Genomic DNA, 13967 nt, shown 5'->3' with positions numbered 1-13967 from the left:
GGAACATCAGTCATGTCTCTCAGCTAAGCACGACAGAGAGATGGGACGAATGCTTGGTTGCCCACATCAACCTTGTGTGTGTAGGGGCAGGGAGCCACCTGGATGTCCAGCAGGCAGAAATTCAGTGGGACTTGAACTGAAGCAGGGTGCTGGCAGAGTTGTCAGTTCTGTGCTGGACCTCTGCTCCGTTGTGGCATAGGGAGGGGCTGAGTGGGTCCTCAGGCTCTGGGGGTTTCCCCAGTGACCCTCCATACCTTGTCCTTAGACACTTAGCATTTTTTAAGTTTTCTTAGAAAAATAACCGACTTTATGAAGATAGAGATCAGATGCTGAACCAGTGTATCTGGTAGGAGGTGAGTCCTAACAGCCATACAGGCTGCCAGGGCCAGCCCAAGGTCATTCACGAAGGCCGGACTGGGCAGAGAGCTGGCCATGCTCCTGCCCTGGAGGATGGTGGGTGGGCTGCTCAGCAGCGAGGCTTGACATCACAGCTCTGTGATTTCCAGCGGGCTCTCCATGATCACGTCTCGAAGCTTGTGCAGAGGGGTGGACTTGGCCGACTCTGTGCGGGCGTTGCGCTCAAAGGCCGTGGCCTCAGAGGCTGTCAGAGTTTCCAGTGAGCGGTCCAGCCCCTTCTGGTCATCCTCTGGCAGGCTGTTGAGGTCAGTGGCCAGCAGTGTCCCTGTGCTGCCATGAACCATGTGGATTCCATCTGGCCCCTTGAGTTCCATGGGTGGCTTGTGGCGGAAACGAAGGCTGCCCTGGCCTGGGCTGTGGTCACCGGGCTCCTCATCCAGTTCAGGGTGGATCAGCTGCAAAAGGTGGGACACATCCTTATGGCTCAGAAACTACAGAGGGCTGTGTCCAAGGTTTGAGTAGATGACCCCAGAACTGCACTGGCTGTGACCGCTTCTTCACTACCTCATCTAATGGATCCACCCAGCAGGCCTGCCAGCCTTCTCAAATTAAAAGGGTTAGCACCTGTCATCCAGTGTGGGTGTCAATCTGGACACCACTGTGGTGTCTGAGTTGTAACCACGCTGATACTAAGCATGGCCAGGTAGAACTCCCCAGAAGTCTAGGAGGAGCACATTGGCTCCTCCCAGGCCTTCCACCCCTCTTGGTAGCATACACTCAGGTGAAAATGGGCTTCAGGGAAAGCTAGTGTAACGATCACTCTCTAGTTGCTGAAATAGTAGCCAATGTAGGCCTGCTTGGCCCTTCTGACTCATTTCTTAAAGTGAAGTCCCCTTAGAAGGTAGTTTGGGGTTCTTGGCCAGAAAGACCCCGCTGAGTCCATATAGCACAACCTCCTATCTGAATTCCTGGAGCCGCCTCTGGCACAGACTTTGGGCTTGGCTGCTAGGTGAGCGAGAGGGAGGAAGAGAAGAGCACAGATGGAGAACTCCCCAGTGGCAGGGTGGTAGAGACGGTGAGAAAGCAGCATCCCCAGGAATGGGGCACGGCACACGGGCACACAAGTTTCCCGCTCCCGAGGCTACCTCACTACCTCGGAGATGGAGGAATGGCAGGAGGAGGCTTTTTGCACCATCCGCTGTGCAAAGAGTTTTTTGAGCCGTAGGTAATCCTCCAGGACCACCTTCAGCAGCGAGCCCTGAGGGAAGGAGAGGGTTAACTCTCCGCTTAGTCTGGTGCCTGCCTTACCCTTGCACATACTCCCATAGCAATGAGGGGGGCACAGGTCCTAGAGCAGAGGATGGGAGGAGAGCCTGACCATTGGCCAGCCAGATGGCCTCTAAGACACCACACAAACCTCATTAGTCCTAGTGCCCAAACTCCTAATCTAAGGCAGGTCCAGATAAACATCTCCAAGCATCCTTGAGTAGGGGATCAAGTTCAGATGGGGTCTGTGTACAGGACCCTGAAGGGGAGCGCCCACCTTAATAGGCCCCTCTCGAATGATCTGGCCCAGCTTGGCAATGTTGTCATATTCTTGGATGGCTGCACGCAGGTATCGGTCATCATCCGGCTTGACTGCTGCTGGCTCACGCCCAAAAGTTCCCTGGGGGGAGAGAATGCTGGCTGGAGCAGAGAGGTTGACACCATATGCAGATGGCAGAGGGAGCCACCCTCCAAAGTCTTTAGCTCGGCCACAGGCTGCCACCCTGGCTCACATGGGTGCGGGTGGGGCTGTTCCACAGATCTGCGATCTCACTCAGGTTCTCAGGCAGGTCATCCTCATGCTCAGCCTGCGCAGCCAGCTCCAGGTTCCGGCAGAAAGGGTCCAGCCACACAGGGTTGGCTCTGCAGTTGGGGAGTGGGAGAGGGGGGGCAAGATGCCTTCATAGCCTTGCCTATAAGACCTGCCCGTTCCCTTGGCCAGCCATAGTGCTTTCTGCAGGTCTACATAGGAACTCTGCAATGGCACCTGTGGCTACATCCTTCTATCCTAGGATCCTGCTAGAGCCAGGACTGCATGCCAGCCTGGGAAGCCTCACCCACTTTCTATGCCCCCTGGACAGCACATTTCTGAGAGTGCAGAGAAGTGACTAGCCCACTAGGGGGTGCCCACACTCTGTGTTTCAGCCAGTGGCCGCTACAGATAACTTCTCACTAGCTGGGTACTTCAGGGATCTCCAAAGGGGATCTGCAGACTTGAGGAGCCCACACACCCGTCAAAGGAGTATTTGTTGGTATTGGGCATGTCCATGATGTCAATGAAGCCACGGTTCCCTGCAGGGAGAGGATTTGAGTGAGGAGGAAAAGGGTACAACCAACAGGTGCACCTGGCTACCTTACCCTGGCCCCCAATAGCCTTCACTTACCTGCAGACCCAGCCACAATAGCCTTGAGCTTCCTCTTGTGTCTGGAGGGAGAGAGAGAGAGAGAGAGAGAGAGAGGAGAGAGAGAGAGAGAGAGAGAGAAGAGGAGGAGGAGAAGGGAAAGGAGAGGGGAAGGAGGAAGAGAAGGGGAGGAGGAGGGTGGGAAGAAGAGTAGGGAGGAGGAAGAGATAGAGTCAGTCCCCTAAGGGAAGCTGCCCTGCTATCTCTGGTCATCGGCCCTGCCTGCCTTGGTGCCTGCTGACAGGAGACCTTGGCCAGTCATGGTCAGGCCTGAGGTGGGGTCACTCACACGGTCCTGTAGTACCAGTTCATGAGAACGAAGAGCATGGCAGCCAAGAAGAGAAGGATGGCTAGGACAATGATGGCCATCTGTGGAGATAGCAGGCCAGCCATTAGCGGGTGGGCTCAGGGGCACAACCCAGACCACAGGGACTGACTGGCAGAGCGATGGTACCTGCAGGGCAGACATATCATCCGGCAGCCGGACAGAGATGGCAGGCTGCACGTCCAGGACATTGTAGTTCCGGAAAAGGTTCCGCAGCTGCTCCTTGTTCTCATCAATCATCTGGATGACCCTGCACAAGGGTGTGGTCTCTGCTCCACCTCTGCCACCCACTGCCTTCAAGAGCCACCCTCCACCCAGGGAGCAATGTGCTCTGCTCCTGCCATGAGCCCCAATGTTCACACTCTGCTCTGAAGTTTCGCAAGAGAAAAGCCACCTAGCTGGGATAGCTTAGCATCTTACAGGACCCCCAGGCCAGTGTTCAAGGCCCTGATGTACCCCAAACAAATGGACACTTTATATGCAAGGAGTGTGTGGTGATTTGAATAGGAATGACACACCAATACACTCATCGATTTGAATGCTTGGTCACCAGGGAGCAGCACTATTAGGAGGTGTGGCCTTGTTCGAGGAAGTGTGTCACTGTGTGGGGGTGGGCATTGACGTTTCTCAAGCCAGGCCCAGGCCCAGTGTCTCTTCCTGCTGCCTGCAGATTTTGATGTAGAATTCTCAGCTTCTTCAGCACCATGTCTGTCTGTGTGCCGCCATGCTTCCCAGCATGACAATAATGGGTTAAAGCTCTTAACTATAAGCCAGCCCCGATTAAGTGTTATAAGAGTTGCTGTGGTCATGGTGTCTCTTCACAGCAAGAGAAACGCTAAGACAGAGCGTGAGGTCCAGAGGGATGAACATAGCTCTTGGTACCTCATTGTATTTTCCCCCAGCTCTGACCATGCACTGAGTCCAATAATAAAGTATGTGTTTCCTTTGGGGGTTCCCATCCCTCAAAACAGGAGGGCACAGCTCCCCCCCGCCCCCACCACGTACCTGTCCACATCCAGGATACGGTTTGTGTCCCGGTTCACCACGTGAATGAGCAGCTCTGTCTGTGCAAAGTTCACTCGCCCTTTCTTGTCCACATGGAACTAGGGGAGAAGAAAGCTTGTGGGGTAGATCTTGCACAGGGGACGGGATGGGCGGGCATCTTGCAGGAGCCCATCCAATGTATCTCATGAGACCTATCACTGCCAAATCTCCACTAACCTCCACACAGGGCTCCTTCATTATCCACCTTATTTATGGATAAGGAAATGGAGGCCCGCAGACCTGGGGCCGTCCCTCAAGGCCATGTGGCTATGAGTGACTAAGGAGGTGTCTCATCTGCCCCCTTTCTCTTCCCACTACCCCAGTTCTCGGGCCCCAGGGCACCTGCACATCATCGGTGTTAACAATGGCGCCTGTGATGTTGGAGAGCAGGCGAATGAACTCCTCCTCAAAGCCACGCACACGGTCTGGGATCTCATTGATGACTATCTTAACACGCTGGTCATCCCTCAGGATGTAAATGCCGATGATGGCCGTATCATTGTGGCCGGCCAGGTCTCGGGCCACAATGTCTACCACAAAATAGCCAGGACTGTAGGCCATGAAGAGATCAAAGGTGCGTAGGATGCCATCCACACTTCCTGTGAAAGAGTCCAAGGATGGCATAGCTCAGGGGCCACACACTGACGCTGAACCCGGCGGCTCCCATCCCCATATCCTTGGGAAGAGGTCACATTTCTTCACCTCCTCCCATCCTGAGTACTGGGGTTATGAACATATGCCACCATGCCTGGCTGAAATCCCTTACTTTTGATGGTTGTTCCAGTTTTTATTTAAACATTGCATTTTAAACAACTTCAGGTTCTCCTGTCCAAAGATGATAGATAGGGTGTGATTACCATTTCTGAGATTCATATGGTCTTTCCCATGTACTAGAGCAGTGGTTCTCAACCTTCCTAATGCTGGGAACCCTTCAATACAGTTCCTCATGTTGTGGTGACCCCCAAACCATGAAATTATTTCATTGCTACTTCATAACTGTAGTTTTGCTTACTGTTATGGATCATAATGTTAATGTCTGATCTGCAGATGCTCTTAGGTGACCCCTTGTGAAAGAATTGTTCAACCCCCAAAGGGGTTTTGACCCACAGGTTGAGAGCCGGTGCACTAGACACACATACTTCAGAATTCCACAAATACAACAGAGACAAGTAGAGCTGGCACACCCTTGACAAGGCAGACAAGGATTTGAAACCTGCCACTTTGTGTCTGGAGGCAGGCTCCCTAAGCTTCTCTGCAACCTGGCCTATTAAAGTAAGAGCAGTGAGGGCTGGGATCACAGCTCAATGGCTGGGCTTGCTCAGCACACCCAAAGCCCTGGGTTCAATTCCTACCTTCACATTAAAGAAGGGCAATGAGTTCAGGGGCGAAGGGGCTGGTATCTGACTACATAAAGCAGGTGGGATCTGAAGTAGACCTTGAAGGACAGGTGGCATATCAGATAAGATGGAGGTTGGGATGGTATCAAGGAAGGAAGAAGGGTCAGTGGCTTAGGGGTGGGTGGAGTAGATTGGCCAAGGCCATTTGACTTGTCTGGATACAGAGCCCATAAGGATACAGAGCTCATAGGGGCTATGAGGCCAGAATCAGGGACTAGAAGGAAAACACAGAAGCCTTGAGTAACAGGCCAAGTCTTCCTGACAGTCAAGACTGACACACAGATGAGGAGACCACGTGGGCTGGAGAGTAACGGACACCTTGCAGGCCCACCCAGTGTCTTGCCCATGCACACAGGTGTGCATTCAGAGCTATGTTGCCAGCTCCCCAGTGCCTTACCCAATGCCTGACACACAAGGGGTGCAAATGCAAAGATGGGGAGCATTGTGGACAGGGGCATTGGGAGGGGGTGGATGACAGACAGAGGGAGGGATGGGTAGATGAATGGGTGGACAAAAGATGAGAAAACCAAAAGAGGACTTGGATGTAGCTCCCTCAGTTGATACAGTGCTTGTCTGCATGCATGAAACCCTGGTTTCATCCCTAGCAGTGTATAAACTGGGTGTGGTGGCATATGACTGTGACCCCAGTCCTTGGGAGGTAGCGGCAGGAGGATCAGGCACTCAGGGTCTCACTATATGACCTTGGCAGTCTTGGAACTCAGTATGTAGATCAGGTTGGCCTCCAACTCAAAGATCTGTCTGTCTGCCATTCCCTTCTTGCACCATTGTGTGTGGCTCAAAATTATTCTTGCCTATATAGAGATCTTGAAGCCAGATGGGCTACATAAGACCCTGCTGTTTAAAAAAAATAAATAAATAAAACAAGACCAGTGAGATGGCTCAGTGGACAAAGGCACTTACCACCAAGCCTGGTGACCTGCTTTTGATCCCTGGGGACTCACACAGTGTAGGAAAGAACCAATTCCTCCAAGTTGTCTACCTACTTCTCTACATGAGTTCTGTGAGCCCCAGAATAAAAACGCACCCCATACATACATAGAAAAAGAATACTTGTATAGATGAAGAGGCAAATAGGTAGAGAACAGATCGAATAGCAGAAACCAGGTGGGCGAACAGAAGGGCTGACATGAATGGGCCCCCGTGTCTTGTGCTTACACAGACTCCATCTCAGGTCTGAAGTCCATGCAGTGACAGGGGCTCTTACCCATGGTGAAGACCTGGCCCACATCCTCAGAGTCATTGGCAAGGGCCCGGAAGTAGTGGATAGCCAGAATGCCATAGAAGACCAGGCTGTTGTTGCCAATGTCCGCATCCAGGGCCAGCACCTGGATCAACTCGGATCCTACTTTGGCATCGGTGGCCACTCCTGCGGGAACAGGCAGGCCACATCAATGTCAGGGAAGGAGCCACCCATGCCCTCAGGCCCTGGCTGGTCCCTGCACCTGCGGTATACTCAGCCTTGGTGAAGCGTGGCGGCTGGTCATTGATGTCCTCCAGCACAACGCGCACCTCCTGCAGGGTGAGGTCAGTCAGCAGATCGAGGGCTGGGGAGGGTCCTCGGGGAGGGGTCCAGCTGCGATTGCTGGATGCTTTGACGATGAAGGAGAAGACGGCTTCCTTTTCCCGATCCAGGTCTCTGAGCACCAGCAGGCGCCCATCAGGTTGTAGGTGGAAGTTCTTGTCCTCATTACCAGCTGTAGGTGGATGGGGCACAGGGTGAGGGGAAGGGCACTCAGCGTCCCCTTCAAACCCAGGGCAGGTGGGGGCAAGGCTCCGTTGACCCCACCTGCAATGAAGTAGTACACGATGGCATTGGGACCCTCATCTGCGTCCACAGCACCTGTCACATTGCCCACGAGGGTGCCACGGGGGGAGTGTTCAGGCACTGTCAGCAGCTGGTACTGGGGGCTTCCCTTCTGTAGGAGAGGAAGTAGTTACAGGAGGCACAAGGCTTTGGCTCTGGCCAGAGGACCTTTGGGTACCTACTTTGTGGGTCTGAGGACTTTGATGCCTAGAGAGCAAGCAGAACTACTACAACCTCTATGAGGACAGGGCATAACCTCTGATTTATCCCCAGGGTCTAAGTGCAGGTCCCAACAAGTGTACTCACGTGTACTCTTATGTGCATGCACGCAGCCTCTATAGGACAACCTATGCATATATACATATATGTGTTCTCTCTCTCTCTCTCTCTCTCTCTCTCTCTCTCTCTCTCTCTCTCTCTCTCTCTCTCTCTCTCTCTCCAGAAGCCACACCAGGACCCTTCAAGTTCTGTTACCCACTTTTGCCCAAGTTATGGCTCAAGATTCCAGAGTGCCTATGTGTGCACACAAATGCAAAGGTATTGGGCATTTTTGCCTGCTTTCTGGATCACTGAATGAGGCCTTGCAGTAGCACCCAACTTTAAATGCCCTAAGCTGTTTGGGGGAATCGCTGTTCTGTAATCAGCGGATGTAGATGGAGGCTCACTGTGTAATAACCAGATGTGTATCATGGCAGAGTACACGCATGTGTGGGCTCACAGGTGGTGAGTCCCCGTGGGGGTGTCACTGGTGCAGGGGATGGGTGAGCTCACAGGAGGCCTCATGAAGAGGGGTTCGTTGTCATCAATGTCTTCCAGGGCCACCTGCAATGGCTGCATCGTCTCGTATGGCACTGGCTGGCCCAGGTCGCTGGCCACCAAGATGAGCTGGAGGTGAAAGTTCCCGGTCAGAGGGGGAAAGATGAGGTTGGAAGTTGGCTTAGGGCCCTAAGGAAGCTCAGGGGAACAAGTCCCCCATAAGTGGTCCACATAGCCCCACCCCAACCCCTCCCCTTACACTGTACACTGCCTGCTTCTCTCGGTCCAGGCGCTGAGCTGTCTGGATGAGGCCACTAACTGGGTCGATGGTGAAGTATTCCCAGTCACGGTTGCCTGCTGTCTTTAGGAAGCTGTACCGCACTGCCCCGTTGAGGCCTTCATCCTTGTCAGTGGCATAGACCTCATACACATTGGAGCGTAGAGGGATCTCCTGTGGGGGATCATGGGGGGTGGGTACCTGGTCATGAAAAACCCCAGAGCCAGGCCCTGATGAGCTTACATCCCTCAGCCCAGGCCTTCGTTTCTCTAAGCCTCAAGTGTCTGCATTCCTCTAAGTTCTGTCTATGACATGGAAGAAACCCACTGAAGACGTATGCCGGCCCCTCCCCCTAAGGATGTTCCAGCAAGAACATAGTTCTTGCCTGTTAGAAAACTCTCAGCTCAGCCTGGCCTCATTGTTTTCTCATTGTTCACAATGAGTAGATGCTCCAAATGGCAGTCCTCTAATTAATAAGATGTGGGATGACAGATAATTATAAATGCTGGTTGTTCAGGAGACATGGATCTCCCCAAATATAAAACCCTTGAAGGGAAAACTTAGCAAACGGAGCCTTTGGTGTGGAAAAAGAATTAGATTATTATTAATTTATGTCCTGTTTCTTTCACACACACAAAAAAGATTTGAAGCAGTTGACAGGAATGTATGAATTTAAATGAGATTCAATGAGTTAAAAAAATATAGGGTCAAGGAAGAATACAATTAGCATAAGATGGAAGTTGCAGGCAAAGTGTGTACCCCAAGTCTCTGCAGGGTCATTTGAGGGAGTTAGGCCATTGTGAGCACCCTAGTGGGCAAAGCAAAAAGGATCAAAGCATCACTGCAGGGTGACGCCAGGCCCAGTATTTCTCCCACAGAACCTCAAATAGCAGGCAGAATGACAAACCGGTCTCAGCATTGGTGTTCTGAGATGTGGGACTTGCTTGAGTTTGTAGGGCAAAGGACGAGCCAGAGGTATCCCAACTATACCCACCAATGATCACCCAGGCCTTAGGGTAGAGGGGAAGAGCAGAAGACAACACATTTCCCCTAACTGGATGGCCAATTAGACCAAAGACTGAGAGAATCTGAGCCATATATTTTGGCATCAGCAGGGCCACCAGACAGATGGAACTATGTCTGGGGGAAGGGGGCAGCAGGAGACCAGATACTCCTTGGTAGAGTCTACAGACAAGAGATGATGTGTGTGCCATTCTTAGTCCCATTCTCATACGAAAACAAGACTCAAAAGGAGAATCCACTCACACAAGGTCATAGCCAAAGAGTTGCACTTGAACCTAGATCTTTTCCTAGCACTGCCTACAGGACTACCCAACCCTTAAGATCTTTTCTGTGTGGCCTTGGGCAAGTCTGCTCTGCTTGTATGGCCTCAGTTTCCACACTTTCACTATGGGGCCCCTTCTACTCTGCCGGATGGTGAGTGCAGGATGAGGCAGTGGGCTGCACGTGAGCAGTGGCCCCGGGATTGGGAATACCTCTCTGATGTGTAGGATGGTACCATTGGGTGGGCGTACAAAGACAGGGCGATTGTCGTTGACATCAATGACCTCCACCAGAAGCATGGTGGTGCCCCAGAGCGGGGGCTCCCCACCATCCGTGGCCACTACAGTCAGGTTGAACCTCTCATAGGACTGCAGTGGCCGCTGTGTGGTCACCAGGCCCGAGTCCATGTCCACGAAGAAAGCCTCTGGCAGTGGGAGAGAGCAAAGGAATGGCTTGGCTGAGACATTGTCTGCTCCTCCTCCTCTAGGCCCAGGGCTGTAGACATGGCTGTTTGCCCTTCCCTACCCGCCAAGAAAGCCCATATACCCATTCCAGGGCCCTCGAGAGAGTAGGTCAGCTGCCCATTGGAACCCTCATCCTGGTCGGTGGCCAGCATGGTGATGACCGAGGTGCCTGCTGGTTCATTCTCGTACACACTTGTGCTGAACTGCGGTTTGGAGAACTGAGGCCGGCAGTCATTCACATCAAGTACTTGGATCACCACCTGGGGAGATTGCAAGACAGTAAAAGGGGTTGCCTTAGGAAACCCTGTCATACAGGGCACCACCCCGGTTGGAAAGTACCATCATTCAACTAGTAAATTAATTTGTTTTGAGTCAAGATCTTTATGAGCTGTCCTGGAACTTTCTATGTAGACCAGGCTGGCCTTGAACTCACAGATATCCTCTTGCCTCTCTGCCTCTCCAGTGGTAGGATTAAAGGCATATGCTATCACACCCATCTATATTTATTTGCTTTCTGAGCCAGGGTCTTAGGTTGGGGAATAGCTCAGTTGACAGAGTACTGGTCTCTTGGTAGCTAGCATGCATGAGGCTCTGGGCTCGATCTCTAGCACTTCACACACCAGGCATGGTTGTACATGCTGTAATCCTAGCACTCTGGAGGTAGAGGCAGGAGGATCAGGAGTTCAAGGTCAACCTCAGCTACAAGAGTTTGAAGTTACCCTGGGATACATGAGAACCCCGGAGTTGGAGCATCTTCCCTCCAGGGAAGGCCCCTTGTATCAGGGCAGCATAAGGTACCGAGTGAAACTGTCTCAAAAAGCTGAAAAAAAAAAAAAAAAACAAAAAAAAAAAAAAAAACCAAAAAACAAATTTAAAAGGAACCACGCCGGGCCGTTGGTGCCACAAGCCTTTAATCCCAGCACTCGGGAGGCAGAGGCAGAGGCAGGTGGATCTCTGTGAGTTCGAGGCTAGCCTGGTCTCCAGAGCAAGTGCCAGGATAGGCTCCAAAGCTATACAGAGAAACCCTGTCTCGAAAAACCAAAAAAGGAACCACGAGTAAAGATGGAGAGTTTAGTTTTTGTTGCTGTACTGTTTTGTTGGGCACCTGGAAATGCTGGGCCATGAAGACACACAAGTGTCACTAGGTATACGTGGCTGTTCATGCAACATTTGGGAATGAGAGGTTTGTCCCAGAAAGTCAACCTCTCATTTCTTTCCTGTCACCTGAGGGGGGCTAGTGGCCCTGTTCCCACTTGGAACAGTCATTCTCTATGGACTTGGCTTGCTGCTTCCTGCTCTGGGCCCAGGCTGGGGCCCCTCACCTGCACAGAGTTCTCTCGACGGTTACTGGCCACATCCCCTGGGTTGTCTTTGGCCAAGGCCGTTAGGATATAGTGGTCCTTCTTCTCCCGGTCCAGAGAGGATAGCACATAGATGTCACCCTAGTTGGAAGAGGAGGGTTTCAGGTGACTAGTCAATTTGACATGTTTACTGAGCATACTACTAATAGTGACAAGGCACTATTAGAGTCTGGAGGTAATGCTCTGAAGCAAATTGCCAGTGTCCATGATATCCCTGTTCTTGCCCTCACTACCACATTCTATCTGAAATGGAGTGACCGGCCAGGCTGCAGCCAACTGCCTGACCACTGTCTGGCATAGAGTACGTACAATGATAACAGCCATTGTTTTCAATGCCAGGGACCATACCTGGTGCTCACATGGAGCAGAAGTAAAAAAAACCTCCTAAAGGGAAGTGTGCAGAGAGAGAGAGAGAGAGAGAGAGAGAGAGAGAGAGAGAGGAACAGGAGGGCAACTCCTGGAAGCGGGAGAGGCTCTTCTGATGAGCCCTGCCCTTTGCGAGGCTGCCTCCTCACACTGCACACAGCAGCTCCTGGACAAAGAGATGCTTGAGTTCCCATCCCATCTTTTCCTAGGAATTTCTACTCACAAAAGACTGAGACTCACGGGGACTTGTGGATCCCACCCTTTCGAGTACCTTTCCCTCTCTCCACATTGAGTACAGGGCCATGCACACAGCAGGTGCTTCGACATCATGCCCAAATCCTACAGCGCTCCTCAGGTGACAGTTTCAAGAAGTAGTTCCCGGGACTTGTTTCAAGTTTTGGGGCACATCCTGTCACACCAAAGGGCCAGTTCCTAAAGCTGGTGGCCACTTCCTTCTGTTTGTCTTGGAACATAAGGGGCCGCAGTCCTAACACCACCTGGGACTCTGAGGAGAGTTTTCTATCTTTGCTAAAGCAGCCTGAGTCCACAAATGCTCAGGAGACAGGACCCAGAAACAGGGACATGCGGCGGGGGTGTGGGGGGGATGCTTTTGGTGGCTTTTTAGACCAGGACTCTGGGCCTTCCCACTCCCAGGGTCAGGCCCTCCCCTATTGCCTACTTACAGTGTTGGGGTTGATGGCGAACTTGCCCTCTCCATCCCCCAGACTGTATTCGATGAGGGCAAAGTTGCCGGAGTCAGCATCCGTAGCAGTGACCCTCAGGATGACTGTGCCCACAGCCACATCCTCAAAAACAGCCTCCTACAGAGTGGCGGAGGAGAGAGGGCAGAGGGGGATGGGAAAAAGGGAGGGGGCAAGGTCATCCCTGGAGTTTGTATACTGCTCAATAATTCCCTAGTGCAGAGGGGCCCCAGGGCAGCATGTTGCTCATGCTTGCTCAGCATTCCAGGGGCCGGCAGAGGGTAAGCATTAGGGAAAGGCACACCAAAGACCCCCGGAATAGGTATGGGTCCTCCTGCCCCTCGTGTTGGGCTGGACACCCACCTGGTAGGAGGGCTGGTCAAAGATGGGATTGTTGTCATTAATGTCCACAATTTCCAGATAGACCGGGATCTCGGCTGCACGGGGTGGAGACCCATTGTCTGAGGCCCTCACTGTGAAGTTAAGCCAGTGCACCTCTTCATAGTCCACTGTCCGGTTGGCAATGACCTTCCCTGAGACACAGAGGCACCCCCTGATGAGGTGTGGGCACTCCTCATCCTTGCTCTCCAGATTTCAGTAAGGATCTGGGACTCTGAGGGGAGGAGGGGCTCTTTGCAAGAAATGTGAAAAGGGAGCATTTGCCCATGGCAGGGCAGGGGTTGAGGAGAGACCGTCTTCAGTTGTCCTTCTCAGTGGGCAGCTAAGAAAGCTTCCTGGAGTCACTGGAATGAATATCAATGACCCCAAGGCACCCGAGACACCTCCATGTCTAAGACCCCACTCCCAAGGGGATATGCTCGTAGGAGCTTGGGTGATAGAAACGGTAGAAGAAAGGGCTCCAACAGACATCTATGGGCTTCCATCCAAGCTACAACTATGGGAAAATGACTAGCATGCCAACCGCCTTGAATCTGGCCTAGGCCACTGCAGGGTGGGGGGTGGGGTCCCAACTAGATATTAAGAAGTGGATCACAGTCCCACTTGGGGCTAACAGGTACGTATGTATACACAACCCCATCCTCCCTCTGGGAGATCCACCACCTACCTGCTGAAGAGTCTTCAAGCTGGACATATCCTGGGGGTGTGAGGTCCAGTAGGGTGTAGGTGATCAGCCCATTGAGGCCCTTGTCGGGGTCAACTGCAGCCACAGCAATGAGTGTGGTTCCTGGGGTGGTCCCCTCCAGGACCCGCTCGGTGTAATAGGTGATCCCAAAGGGCTTGAACTGGGGTGTGTTGTCATTGACGTCCAGGATGTTGACCGTAAGCTTGGCTGGGGTGGGGGTGGGAGAAAATACCAGGGGTAGACACCAGTATCTCACCCTGATGCCTGCTGCCCTCCCCC

At 52.6% G+C, this 13967-nt stretch overlaps 1 protein-coding gene across 6 annotated transcripts in view; it reads right to left on the bottom strand.

The window, feature by feature from the left end:
- Positions 1-415: 415 nt before the first annotated feature.
- Positions 416-13967, bottom strand: part of Cdh23 (cadherin related 23) — a 332359-nt gene continuing 318807 nt past the window's right edge. For 2 of the 6 annotated variants that reach the window (XM_027388310.2, XM_035452204.1), the window contains 21 exons: positions 13671-13895; positions 12968-13137; positions 12587-12724; positions 11499-11618; positions 10259-10436; positions 9925-10136; positions 8411-8602; positions 8167-8280; positions 7378-7507; positions 7034-7285; positions 6796-6957; positions 4516-4772; positions 4135-4232; positions 3259-3379; positions 3094-3173; positions 2787-2827; positions 2634-2694; positions 2136-2265; positions 1901-2023; positions 1511-1615; positions 416-812 (listed from right to left, as the gene is read on the bottom strand). In XM_027388310.2, coding sequence (XP_027244111.1) covers positions 486-812; positions 1511-1615; positions 1901-2023; positions 2136-2265; positions 2634-2694; positions 2787-2827; positions 3094-3173; positions 3259-3379; positions 4135-4232; positions 4516-4772; positions 6796-6957; positions 7034-7285; positions 7378-7507; positions 8167-8280; positions 8411-8602; positions 9925-10136; positions 10259-10436; positions 11499-11618; positions 12587-12724; positions 12968-13137; positions 13671-13895 — 3236 coding nt within the window. In that variant the 3' untranslated portion in view covers positions 416-485. Of the gene's footprint in view, positions 813-1510; positions 1616-1804; positions 2024-2135; positions 2266-2631; positions 2695-2786; positions 2828-3093; positions 3174-3258; positions 3380-4134; positions 4233-4515; positions 4773-6795; positions 6958-7033; positions 7286-7377; positions 7508-8166; positions 8281-8410; positions 8603-9924; positions 10137-10258; positions 10437-11498; positions 11619-12586; positions 12725-12967; positions 13138-13670; positions 13896-13967 lie in introns of those variants that run through there. The other 4 variants (XM_027388311.2, XM_035452206.1, XM_035452205.1 and 1 more) reach the window with 3 other exon arrangements.

This window comes from Cricetulus griseus, assembly GCF_003668045.3.
Source record: "Cricetulus griseus strain 17A/GY chromosome 1 unlocalized genomic scaffold, alternate assembly CriGri-PICRH-1.0 chr1_1, whole genome shotgun sequence".
NCBI classification, from domain to species: Eukaryota; Metazoa; Chordata; class Mammalia; order Rodentia; family Cricetidae; genus Cricetulus; species Cricetulus griseus.
The sequence above is the reverse complement of the archived record's forward strand: the minus strand, read 5'-3'. Positions and strand labels throughout refer to the sequence as shown.